The following is a 12,708-nucleotide window of genomic DNA, read 5'->3' as shown; positions in this document are numbered from 1 at the left end:
ATGTTTATTTATTATTCCAAACTTCCAATGTAGTAGTACTATTTATTATGGCAAGTAAAAGGCCTACCACAGCACCATGTTGGGTAAGATAAGGTACTTTTAGTCTGAAGATTGATAATAATTCTTGAAAATGACATTTTTTTAGCATAAGAAAGCAAATCTTAGAACTTATGTTATTGTTAATACACTAACTTGAATATATGCTAGAAGTTAAAAAGCCAAAAAAAAAAAAAAAAACAGAGAAAAAATCTGTACTACATGATTAAATGTATTCTCAAAAACAACAACAGTGGGAGATTGTGGGAAAATTGGTGTGCGTGTGTGAGTGTACACAAAAAGAAAAAGGTAATGGGTTCAAAGAGGAACCCACTCTAGTTCAAGTTCTAGTTCACCAGATTCTACATTCTGGAGCCTTAGCCACAGCTCCTGCCTCACCTTCCCCGCCACGATATTGACCGGGCTATCCTCTATGAGGGCGTTGTCGTACGACTTCAGCCACTTCCCTATCTGCATGTCCGCGAACTTCTTGGCGTCTCCGTATGCCAGTGCTGCAGTGATCATAGGCTGGATGTCTATGTCCGCCTCTCCCATTATGTCATCGGCTGTGAACGTGTCGTTGTCATAAACTTGCTGTGTAGCCACATTGTGCATCAAGTTAGCATCAAACGCGGAAGATGAGGTCGTTCCTAGATGTTCGGATTACCTACCAGTTTGATCTGGCTGTAATCGTGCGGAACAGAAAGCGTAAGCACCTCGTTCCACACCGGATTCAAATTGCTATTCACCACGCTCGTTTGCACTTTCTACGAGCATCGTACAAAACCAACATCATCCTCAACTACTAAACAAAATATTAACCTCATTTCAAACAGAGAGAAACTAACCTGCTGGCCTAGACTCAGCAAGACATATGGATCGCTTGATAGCATATCTCGAACAGCTAAGTTCGAGCCTTTAACTACTTTAACCTTCATTTTTCCAAGAAATTCCTGCTCGATTCACCATATTCAACGTATCATCTACATGCACACGCGCAATTTACCAAACCAATGAGTGTGTGTTTCACATACTAAGTTTTCTGATGTACTCGAACTTTGTTGGCTGTTGACAATATTTCGCGATGAAATCGGTTGTGAGGAATTCTTTGCAGCAGCTCCGGCTTGAATGCGCAGACTAGGCTTCAAGAATGCTTGTTGCTCATATTTAGACCTACATCAAATAAAGTTTGGAAATCATTCATGATTCAGCTGCTCAGAAGCCTATGAAAAAGGCGAATAATCGAGCTACACGTCTCTATTGAGCGTACTTGATAAATTGTGTGCGTTCTTCATGGCCAGCATCATGTGCTGGCTTCGACACCCCTTCTGGGAGGTAAGATTCATAGATCGAATTCGCTGATGCATTCCCTCCAACCTCAATCACGGCTTCAATATCTTCCTCGTTCCATTCATCTAATGTCACAGACAAAACCTATGGCAGGATTGAAGATCGCATGGTGAGAAAAGCAACGGGCACAGTGAATAAAGCAATCAACGTCGTGAAGCAAAAGCAATCACCTTTGAAATATTTGCACCAAGGCTTCTGTGAACACCACAGCATTTTAAGCATAGAAACACTCCAATATTTGATGATCTGAACAAGACATTTAGATCGTTAAACACACTAAAGGGTTCACAATCTTCACATTTTAATCACAAGGCCTAAACATCGTTCTTGATTGCTAGCTCGTTTTGCAAGACTCGTTCCATGCCATTTTAAATGCGTTTAAGGGTAATCCACATAGTGTAAACCAGAAAATCTGGCTTAGTTTACTTATACTTAGCTCTGTTTTCTTTGACATCATTGCCTAATATACCCCTCCAACTCCATTACAGTCGAACAAACGAAAGGAAATATAATTCCTACACGTACACAAAGGAGTTTTGGCTTAGCTGCCAACGCCTTATATCTAAACTGCCTAATTTGGTGAGAGAATAAGAGTAACTATCCCTTCGTAGAATACATGAAGGAAGGAGGAGAGAAGGGAACTTACGCCCATTTTGGGTCAGGGGCCGAGCAATCTGCACATACACGATTATCACTTTGACTTAAGAGATCTTTCAATCTTCTTTTGCCTGCACGGATCTCAGCATTGAGATAAAAGGCCAACATGGTCACGATAGAACATGGACCAAACTTATTCAGCGTTTGAAGTTGGAAAGCAACGAGTTTGATAAGTCGTGCAGTAAACGAGCAATGCATAATGGTAGGACTATCAAAGAGGGCATAGTTTTCTTCACCACTACACTAACTTAAGACTTAAGAGCTATGTGAATACAGTCAGGTATAATAGTTAGATAAACAAGATTTTAAGGCCAAAAGAGGATAGGAAGTTCTTAAAATGGTGACTCCAATTGCATAACTGCTTTTTGCATTATAGGCTATATCTTAAAAACTTGACAAAAAGGAAAAAATTTCATACCTGAAGATGGTTTCCCCAGTGCAGATGTACTCATTGAGCCTTTCACACGATGCTACCATGAAGCAAACATAACCTAAATTCATGAAAAAAAATTAATATTTGATTAAATTTCAATTTCTTGAATAAACCATGCAAACATTGCCAATGACTTAGAAATCGAACAATAGCAAAATGAAACATTTGGGAGTCCATAAAATTGTAACTTTGTCTTGAAAACATTCTTGGAATGGCAAAGCATTACAAAAAAAATGATTATCAAAATAAGATGGCTGAAAATGACAAAGAAATTTTAGAATTGCAATATTTCAGAAACAGAAATTCGACTCATGAAGGAAACCAAATTAGAAATGAAAAAAAAAGAAAGAAAAGGAGAAAAGAAGAAGAAAATCTTGAAATATTCATGGATGTTGCTTGTGATCTTTTTCGAGCTGAAAAAAAATTATAGCTCATTTTACAACAAATGATTGTATGGAAATTCAGAGGAATATTACCTTTTTCTGGGGAATTTCTGAAGCAGAATAGAGGAGATTATTATGGAGACCAATTAGGCCGTTATATTCATGTTTTTTCTTCTTTTGTTTCACTCTCCCAATAAATTTTTTATATGTATGTAGAATTATTTTCTTCTTCGTGACTATTTATTCTGTCGAATATCGTATATAGTCATGTACTTATTTATTGGGGTTTTTTTTTCTTGTATTTCTTGGAAAGTTATTTATGTTTATATATTTATAATAAACATAAAATATTCATGTCTTGTTTGTCGACAATTCTTCTTCTATTTATCAACTTAAGAATTCACCAAACAAACCATGGCTGCCCTTCAAACAAATAATAATGCATTCTCCATCACCAAAATGCTACAAACAAATATCTTAAATTCAACATATGTTTCACCATCAAGAAATATCTAGATGAGGAAAAAACCTTTCTCAATACTCAATAGACTTCAACATGCCATTGCTTGTTCTTCTTGAGCTGTGAGAGCTTCTCCTCCCAACTCTCGCCCCGCTGCTCCGCCACCTTCTTCAACGTCTCCTGTATTCCCGGCATCATCCCTTTCAGCCCGCAGAAGTAGATGTGTGCCCCATTGTCCAACAGTTTGAACACCTCATCGCTGTACTCCTCGATTTTGTCCTGGACATACATCTTCCCCCCATTTCTGTTTTTCTGTTCTCTGCTGAGAGCTCGGTCAAACCTAAAGTTGTCGGGATAGTCCTTGAGATATTTGGAGAACTCATCGTCATAGAGAAGGCTGTCGGTGTTGGCCACTCCTAGGAAGAGCCAGGCTAGCCCTCCGAACTTGAACGTTGGGACTTCCTCCATGAACATACGTCGGAGGTAGCCCCTGTAAGGCGCCACGCCAGTACCGGTGGCGATCATGATGTGGGTGGCGTTTGGGTCATCTTCGGGGAGGAGCATTATCTTACCAGAAGGACCTGCAAAACAATGTGTGCAAGTTTATAAGAAAGGCTCTCGTGAAAACAATTGTTGATGAAATCCCAAATTTTGGTCATTGTTGCAACAATTGAAAGATTGCTCGAATTTGAATTTGATATATAATGCAAGTGCTGCCGATTAACAAATGTTAGTTCACTCGATCAATTATTTGAAGCAAATAAAACTTCTACAAAAATTAAGATGAAACACACTTCCAAGTAGAAAAGATAACAAAGTACTATGTGTTTATGTGGTTTAAACACTACTGCTTGAAATTTGATGCTCAAGAGTCACGGATCATATTACTTGATCCCAATGTGATCTTACCCGTGATCTGAACCTTGTCACCAGGCTTTGAATCGCACAAGAAGTTGCTGCACACTCCATTCTTTGTGGGGTCTTCCTTCCCAGTCTCGGGATCAAAATAGACTGCACGCCGAACACACAAACTAGCAGTCTTGCCATCGAAGGAGTCACCATATCTGGTAGATGCTATTGAATACAATCGCACATTGTGTGGATTACCGGGCTTTTTAGGATTCTCACCCTGCACAAGAAGAAATACGCAGAGAACAAAATCAAAGGTTTTGATAGTTCCCAAGAGTTAAATAACACGAGCTGCTCTGGATAAAAAACATACAGGAGGGATAATTCCGTAACTCTGTCCTTCCCAGTAGGGAACTTTGCCACCATGGTCGATAACAATGTGACACGTCTCTCCAGGAGCATTGTGGCCAACAAGCCTTTCAACAGAGACAATGGTTCCAGTGTAAGGTTCTTTGTTCTTGAACAAGTGCATCGGTGGCTCCTTTGCATCTTCCAAGCTATGGGGCGAAACAGCCACCTTAGGCTTGCTGGCTTGTTGCACCGACATGCAAACCACGGGTCGCGCCCTAGACGGAGAGCTTGCGACTCTGAAGTCCAGAGATGGACTAGAGCTCCAGGATTTTTCATGAAACGAGACACGATTGGTCTGCAACACAACGAGATTCAATCACCCAGCGGTGAACTAGTACTCAAGAACTTATATTACAACCATACGAACATCCAATCAAACTCAATGGATAAAGATGAGTTGGTTAGAAATCGAGTGATGATAAACAAAAATCTCCATAATTATTGACTGTCAACTCTTAGGTCTCAAGACTAATTAGGTTTAAGTCAAAAAATCCTAGTACAGCCTAAACACAACTAGATCCATGCTACATTCGTGTAAAACAACATCGTTGTAGAGGCGATCAAACGACTTCAAGCTGACATACCGGATGGCACAACACGATACGAGCTTAATGCAAACTTCAAAAATGAAGAGGAAAATGTTGAAATTAAACATGAACCATAAACTTATCCCAAAATTCTTCATTGATATACAACATAATCAATTCAGTTTATCGAAATGCACATGACCAAAGACCTAAAATTAGCAATTAACAACAAAATGCAGCATCAAATCAAACATAATTCCACAAGAAATCACAGCTGAATTCAATTTCACAAAGGTAGTAAAAGAAAGTAAAATTAACCTTGAAGGCGGTTTTACGGAGGGAAACATCGTTATTAACGGAGATCGCGGCTGGCACCTGGAAAGAGAGATTTTTGCAGGAATTAAACGAGTCAACATAAAAACAGAAATCCTAAATCAAAACACACCTGTAAAAGAGCAGAGTGAGCCATGATCGGATCAAATTAGAGCTTTGAAAGTCAGAAAAAAGGAGGGTTACAAATTTACTAATACAAGTATAGGAGCAGTGATGGGGTATAGAGAGTAATCCAGGAAAATCAATGGAAAATGAAGGGGGCGAAGAGGTGAAATATAAAAGGCATTTAATTATTAATTAATTAATTAATCAAGATTGGCTGCTGTTGAAGGTGACAGCTTTTGCCTTTGGGGTAAGTTGAAGGACAAGATTCTTATACACTCTATGTTGTGGGAATCTAGTAGCCAATTTTATGATATTTATTTTCCAGTTTTTTTTAAAATTCTTATGTCATTTTATTATGACTACTACAGATTCTTGTCTGATTTATTTCATTTTTGTTTCGGCTTCAAGTTAACTAGGTGGATAGTCTTAGCACCGGACGACATAAATTTTAAAATAAAATTGGTAAAAAGTTAAGGATAAAAATAATTAAAATATTGTTAGTTAGATTGTGGATTAATAGAAGCGAGAAAATGGTTAATCACATTACCAAAAATAAAAAAAGTACTAGTACTACTAATTGCTTTATAGATTGACCAAAATAGATAAAATAAAAAAGAAACTAATTAAAGCAAACAAACCCATTCAAAACAAAAATTGACTGAAACTGCTAGTAGAAAGATCAATTTTACTTCCGCTTGTGCATAAAAGGTGGCTAAAATTTATTCAAAATGCATTAATACAAAACGACAGCAGAAAAATTAGGTGCAGAGGGGAACACAAAATGCCAGATACAAACTCTCAAGATTCTGAGTAATTGCAAGTGCATTTCTGGAATCAAGATTTTCCTGCATAACTTCAGCATCAACATAAAGTGAAACATCAGCAGAGAAAATGAGGCTGCACATGTGTAGGATAGTCATCTTTAAAATCAAAACCACGTTCAGAGAAGAATCGCCAGGCCCTCCTTCTTGGGAGCCGCAGCCGCCTTGTTCCCAGGGAAGGCGTTGTGAGAAATGTCCACCAGAGCTTTAAAGCTATATGGCTCGTGCATAGATATTTCAGAGAGAACTTTCCTGTTCAGCTGAATGTTCTCCTTCATTAGCCCGTGCATGAAGTTTCCGTAGTTCACCTGTCATAAATCGTACGTAAACTCAAATTAGGCAGGCCAAACTTCCAATTAAAACAATTCAAATGAAAAAAAACCCAACAACCTTTTTTATTTTGAATCTTGCATTTTCCTGATTCTCAACCATAACTCTTGTAAAACCAGCAAGTTTTACTATGAATTAAGCTTCCCCAAAAAAATGTTTTAGATTATTCAAAACTCACACATATTTATCCAGAATATTTTCATTACAGAAGACTACTCCAATTCCAATATTTGTTGAGAAAGACTCGTAATAAATGCAAAGAAGAAACATCTTTTACCCAATGGTGAAGAGTTTGAATCAAGATTTCCGCATAGACAGAATAAATAGTACATCTACTACAAAATTTAAATGCGAAAAATTGTCCTCTGAAAATGGAAATATTGAATGAATTGATTGATAAGAATCACACGTGTGTGAAAGCTAAAGATGGCAACAAAGATCAAGAAGTTTGTAACAGGACTGTATACTCCGGTTGCAGGAGAAAAGCTTGAGAAAGCATGCTACCATGAAAAACAAGAAAACAGTACCATAATATATAATCAACCTCCAACATCACCCATTACCCGTTCTTTCCCATTGTGACCAAGCACACAAAAATCATGATTGCGGAGGCAACCCTCAATGGTCGAATGAAATTATACGAGGAATGATCTGAAACGCACATGGAGCAAAGTTTCAATCCTAACTATCTTATCCTTTTTCTCAAACTCTATTGGCCTTCTCCATTTCTTGAATCACTCTTCTACAGTCATAACATACCTATTTTTAAGTTCTGTTTATGTGAATGCCTATCCAAATGCATAGCAATATCCATTTTCTCATAGTATTTATAAGCATCACCTGCAAAAAATGGAAGAAACTCCAGTATTTTGGCATTTCGGTCTTTTGAATCACATCTCTACACTCATAAGATCCTCGTTTTTCAGTTGATGTGTATACAAAATTACGAATATCAAACAAATACACGGAAATATCCATTTTCTCCTACAATTCTAAGAAATTGACATATCGAATCCATCTCGAGTCGCCTCTTTCCACACGAATGCAGTCACAGCATGATTAACTAGTAAACTCTAAGCTCATAATCATCTGCATTATTTTTTCTTCTAATCTATTCATCATAAACCTTAATATCCCTGAAATTCCTCAAACTCATCTAAAGTAATACAGAAATGACAGCAATGAGCTATGGAATATCGAAAATCCAACCTTCAACCAACGAAGCTAACAATTATTCACCACAAAACCTATATAAAAAACATATCGGAAGAAAGTAGCGGGGGCTACAAGATTAGTGAGAGAAACTGACCCCGTGCTGTCTGGTACCGGCGTTAATGCGCTGGATCCAGAGAGAGCGCATGTCCCGCTTCTTGTTGCGGCGATCTCTGTAAGAGTACTGCAGCGCCTTCTCCACTCTCTCCCGCGCAATTCGTATGCAATTCTTCGCCCTTCCCCTAAACCCCTTCGCCAACTTGAATACCTCCTTCTTGTTCATCTTGATCGCTGTTTCTCTCTCTCTCTCGCCTCTTTCGAATTGCAGCAATCGTTTTCCTAGGGTTTTTCTTTTGATTGAGAATTGGGGGAGGGTTTTAGTGTGTGTTAGTCTTGTAGGTTAATCGCACATTGGCATCTGAGGTTTCGAGATATTCACTTTTTTAGCCCCTGATACTTTTTCACCTTAATTTCTTTATTTTTATTTCTTTCTTTTAGTGGGAATGCAAATTTGATTAATACTATCAGTCAATGGTCATCTTTTTCCATTAGTAGTCGTCCATCAAATCAGTCTCTATTTATTGGTAATTTTTTTCTCTAGGAGCATCTCCTATGGGGGCGGATGTCCCATAACTTTTCCGACGGAGTTCCCAAAAACACCTCTTGCCACGTCATAAGGACCTCCCACAGCACTGCCATGTCATAAGGACTTCCCACTGCACAGTGACGAACATCTCTCGCCCTTCCCACGCGGACTTCCCGCAATAAAAAAAATTCACAAATTCACCAAATAAAATAATTTACGGAATTAAAATTTAGACACGAATACGGATAAAATGCAACGATTTTTTTTTTTTTTTAAAAGCATACATATGCGTTGAATCTATATAGTTTGCCGCTAGCCGAACGGCGGTCAGCGAGTCAGGGGGTCAAGGGGGGCGACGCCCCCTTGCCGGGGGTCCGGGGGCACTCTGTGCCCCCGCCCCGATGGTATGATATGTTTTTGTTTTAGGCCTTCATTTTCAACGATAATACATGCGTTAGAGTTTTTAAAAAAATCGTACATATAGAGTTTGCAACGAGCCGTATATATAGAGTTTGTAAAAAAAAAAATTAAAATTTGGGTCGGGATGTCCGCCGCGGACGTCCATCGGCAAGCCACAATGGCGGACGTCCGCCCGCCGTCGCGACGGACGTCCAGCGAATGTCGCGGATATCCCTTGTCCGCATCGGACGTCCGTGTCCGGCCCCCTCCTACGTAATGGCGGACGTCGCCAACGGAGGTCCGGCGCCGGGACGTCCGCCGTTGGCGATGCTCTAAGGAGTTGTTCAGTTTCACATAATTGGAGTTCTCCTAATTTGAAACCGGTCCACAATTGGGGATAGGGTGGCCATGGTGTTCAGTTATTTTGAATTGGATGAGTTTTGGTGTAGTCCAGAAGTGGTGTTTTAAGTGTGTAGACAAAAATACCCCTCATCACTAAAATAAATTCTACTTGATACCCTTCTCGAAAATCGTGGCGCCTAAAATGAAAAAAACACGCGGTTTCATTCCCGCTGAAATATTTTAGGGATTCAAACACTTTTCGTCTCCTTTAAATTAGGATCGGCCAAAGCCATACACTATGTACAAAGGGTGAGCTCTCCATTTAATCTGCATACAATCGTCCAACACGGAATCGGAATCAGTAAAGCGGTGAGTAACGTGAGTTCGACAGTGCCCTAAGCATTTTGTACTCGCTTTTCTGATCCCAGCAAGATTGGTATGATGTTGTTTTTTGGTCTATGACGCTTTAATGCCTGTGATTAGCTTGATTTATTAGGATTGTGTTTATGTGTTATGTAATTAATGGGTTTTTCTGTGTTTTCCCTTGTAAATGGCGCTGCCTGATTTTTATACTGCCGAAAATGTTTGTTGCCTAATCCAAATCGTGATATATTTTTGTGATGTGGTTGTAGTTGTGCTGCCGTCGAAACCTACTACAGCCGATACCAATGGGGGTTCAACTGAGGGTAAGTCACCGTCATCCCCATATGCTTTTGTTGTAATTGGTTGGTTAAAATCCAAAATAATGAGGTCTACTGACTTTTTCTCCTTGTGTATGTCACAACTTGTGGGTGGAAATGGCCTTGTTCGAAACAAGTTCCGCAAAGGAGACCGTACCCGGTGCATGTGGGTAGTGAGAGAGGAAGAAATATTGGTTTCATCCTTGCTAGAGTTGGTGGCGCGTGGCTGGAAATCAGATAACTGCTTCCATGCCGACTATTTTCAAAAGATCGAGGATGACCTTCGTAAAGAATTTCCGAATACCGACCTTAAAGCAACCCCTCACATTGTTTCCAAAATTAGCGCATGGAAAAAGAACTACAACACCTTCGAGGCATACTCAGCTGCAGTGGCATGGGTTTCAATCTCAACAACGACTATAAGATAGATATTGATGACGATCAATGGGCTCAAGTAGTGGCGGTTAGTGTTTTACCCTCACGAAACCCATCAAACTTTATTATGTGTTTTGGAATCAATATAAGAAACTGATTTTGTTTACTATTGCAGGCCGACAAAGATGCAAAATTTATGCAAAACAAATCGTGGCCATTTTGGGAGGATTGAAAAATCATTTTCGGCAGAGACCAGGCTTGCGGAGGGGGTACGGAGAACATTGACCTGACAGCTAAATCACAGAAGCACAAATGACAACCGGCAGCCAAACTAACGAGAATTCTTACCACCCCACCTTTGAGGATTTCCTTGGTAATGAGTTGTCTTCAAATCTGTCTCCTTTGGCTGAAAAACAGAACAGCAGTGAAGCCCAGTCCGGGCAACAACAACATTTCTTAGAACAAAAACAAGCGGACAGAAAAGAAAGCTCTCAACTTCTCATGACGCGCTCATGGAGTTCTTAGGAAATTTGCATGCTCAGACCAACGCGTGCTTGGACAAAATCTCTTCTAGGATCGATTATGTCGCTCAGGCTCGTGAAGAGGTCTTCGTAAAGTTGGGATGCGTTGACAGTCTCACTCTTTATCAACGTTATGATTTGTGTGACATTCTCAGTGACAAACCCCAACGGATGGAGGTTTTCAAGGGAGTGCATGCGAATGCTAAGTTGGAATATGTGTTGCACCTCCTTGCTAAAAATTGTGCTTCTGTCTAAGTTGGTGTTTGCTAAGTCAGGGTTCTATATCTTTTGGTTGTACATAATCTAGAACCATATAACTACTACTATTTTGTTGTTTTCCTACTAGTTTCTAGGTATATGTGGCTGTTAGGCTCTGTTGTTGGTGCTAACGGTGCACTGTAGTACTCCCTCCATTTCTTCATAGTTGAGTCGTTTTACTATTTTGGGAAGTTCCTTCAGGGCACTCCCAATGGTCCGGCTAAAAACTCCCTTATTTCTCCCTAACTCCTGCCACATCAGCGCCACATCAGCACCATAATTTATCCCCAGTTTTTAGCCAACTTTTAGCCAACTGCTCCAATGGTTTCTCCCTTATTTCTCCCTAACTCAACATTTCATTTTTACAGTAATTTAATTGTTTTATTTTTGTATATAATAAAGCTAGGTAATTTAATTTATAAGACTAAACAAATAATAGTAATAAAGTTCGTTGTATTAAACACGAGTAAACATTACAACGACGAAAATTAATAAAAAAAAAATAGTATAAGAATGGAAAAAAAAAATTCAAAGTAAAAAAATTCAAAGTAAAAAAATTCAAGAGAGAAAAGGGATGAGGATGGGGAGAGAATGAAGAGAAGGTGTGTATTTATAAGGGGGAAATTAAAAAAAAAACAAAAAATATTTTTATCGCCGAATTATCGCCCACAGTGGTCGGCGATAATTCGTCGATAATCCGGCGATGAATCGGGAGTTGGCGATGAATCGGTAGATTTAACGCCGAATTATCGCCGAATTCACCCCAACGCCCGGCGATAATCCGGCGATATTCGGCGATTTTTCGCCGACCCTAACGCCTAACCATTGGGAGTGCTCTCATAGTTGAGTCGTTTTCAAATAAGGAAATAATCCCTCCGTCCCGCCTTAGGAGTCCCGGTTGAGTCGGGCACATGTTTTAAGAAAGTGTTTGAGTGTGTAATAAACAAATGTTGTAGAGGATATTGAGACCCACTTTAATTGAGTGTATAATAAATAAATGTTGTAGTGGATATTGAGACCAACTTTTAACACTTTTTTATTTACTTTGTAGGCATTTTTTATTAGTTTATCCAACCGGGACTCCTAAAGCGGGACGCCCAAAAATTGATCAACCGGGACTCCTAAAGCGGGACGGAGGGAGTAATTAGCATATTTAATGGTGATTTAGCCATATTTATTAACAACCCTTATTACACTTAATTAAGTTAATTAAAGAATTAAAAAATCACTCCAACCGTAGCATTGGTTACTCCTGTCATTAGGCGCATTCTTCTTCTCTCTCTACACAAAATCCTCTCACTTCTCTCTTCTTCATCTGGCAACCCTAGATGTGAAATATGTTGCCCTCCTCTTCCCATTCACAAAATTGACTGTAATCTTCTCTCTGAACTCACCTATCATCGTTTCTTCTCTCATTTTGCCGACCCCAAACAATGGACGCTCGCACATCGCCAACGCCGACGACCAAAGACAGCCATGCACCCCCCTTGCCGATGGCGATGGCTGGATTAACCCTCACCGCATTCGTGTTCCAATAGCCTCGCGCGGTAGAGGGCGCATTTCGGCTGCTTCCCGGGGAAGAGGTCGTATTTTGGCAAGTTTCCGGAGGAGATGTCGTATTTTGAGCAATTCCCGCCGTA

The 12,708-nt window shown here is 39.6% G+C and overlaps 3 protein-coding genes across 3 annotated transcripts; all 3 read right to left on the bottom strand.

Moving 5' to 3' along the window:
- Positions 1-228: 228 nt before the first annotated feature.
- Positions 229-3,160, bottom strand: LOC125213092 (ADP-ribosylation factor GTPase-activating protein AGD12-like). The gene is made up of 9 exons (XM_048113452.1): positions 2,953-3,160; positions 2,462-2,534; positions 2,033-2,114; positions 1,557-1,632; positions 1,307-1,470; positions 1,071-1,209; positions 885-989; positions 708-803; positions 229-630 (listed from the first exon to the last, which is right to left on the bottom strand). Exons 2-9 carry the CDS (start codon positions 2,493-2,495, stop codon positions 355-357), a joined length of 972 nt encoding a protein of 323 aa, XP_047969409.1. The 5' UTR covers positions 2,496-2,534; positions 2,953-3,160; the 3' UTR covers positions 229-354.
- Positions 3,161-3,278: 118 nt separating this feature from the next.
- LOC125213091 (ferredoxin--NADP reductase, root-type isozyme, chloroplastic-like) lies at positions 3,279-5,785 on the bottom strand. The gene is made up of 5 exons (XM_048113451.1): positions 5,552-5,785; positions 5,425-5,481; positions 4,542-4,874; positions 4,229-4,448; positions 3,279-3,900 (listed from the first exon to the last, which is right to left on the bottom strand). Exons 1-5 carry the CDS (start codon positions 5,573-5,575, stop codon positions 3,401-3,403), a joined length of 1,134 nt encoding a protein of 377 aa, XP_047969408.1. The 5' UTR covers positions 5,576-5,785; the 3' UTR covers positions 3,279-3,400.
- Positions 5,786-6,212: 427 nt separating this feature from the next.
- Positions 6,213-8,327, bottom strand: LOC125213093 (50S ribosomal protein L20). Its single transcript, XM_048113453.1, has 2 exons — positions 8,005-8,327; positions 6,213-6,673 (listed from the first exon to the last, which is right to left on the bottom strand). The coding sequence occupies exons 1-2, from the start codon at positions 8,188-8,190 to the stop codon at positions 6,485-6,487; spliced, it is 375 nt and encodes a 124-aa protein (XP_047969410.1). The 5' UTR covers positions 8,191-8,327; the 3' UTR covers positions 6,213-6,484.
- Between the last annotated feature and the right edge of the window lie 4,381 nt (positions 8,328-12,708).

Source organism: Salvia hispanica, chromosome 3, assembly GCF_023119035.1.
Source record: "Salvia hispanica cultivar TCC Black 2014 chromosome 3, UniMelb_Shisp_WGS_1.0, whole genome shotgun sequence".
In the NCBI taxonomy this organism is placed as follows: domain Eukaryota; kingdom Viridiplantae; phylum Streptophyta; class Magnoliopsida; order Lamiales; family Lamiaceae; genus Salvia; species Salvia hispanica.
Note: the sequence above shows the minus strand (reverse complement) of the source record. Positions and strands in the feature narration are given on the sequence as shown.

Bases quoted from the DNA above. Each gene is read 5' to 3' on its own strand.
- LOC125213092 (XM_048113452.1), bottom strand. From the start codon at position 2,495: ATGAGTACATCTGCACTGGGGAAACCATCTTCAG. The intron at 1,210-1,306 runs GTACGCTCAATA...TATTTGATGTAG, and splicing joins GAACGCACACAATTTATCAA to GTCTAAATATGAGCAACAAG. The intron at 631-707 runs GTAGGTAATCCG...GTGGCTACACAG, and splicing joins ATTACAGCCAGATCAAACTG to CAAGTTTATGACAACGACAC.
- LOC125213091 (XM_048113451.1), bottom strand. From the start codon at position 5,575: ATGGCTCACTCTGCTCTTTTACAG. The intron at 5,482-5,551 runs GTGTGTTTTGAT...CTCTCTTTCCAG, and splicing joins CTCACTCTGCTCTTTTACAG to GTGCCAGCCGCGATCTCCGT. The intron at 4,449-4,541 runs GTATGTTTTTTA...CTTCTTGTGCAG, and splicing joins GTTACGGAATTATCCCTCCT to GGTGAGAATCCTAAAAAGCC.
- LOC125213093 (XM_048113453.1), bottom strand. From the start codon at position 8,190: ATGAACAAGAAGGAGGTATTCAAGTTGGCGAAGGGGTTTAGGGGAAGG. The intron at 6,674-8,004 runs GTCAGTTTCTCT...GATTTATGACAG, and splicing joins CCGGTACCAGACAGCACGGG to GTGAACTACGGAAACTTCAT.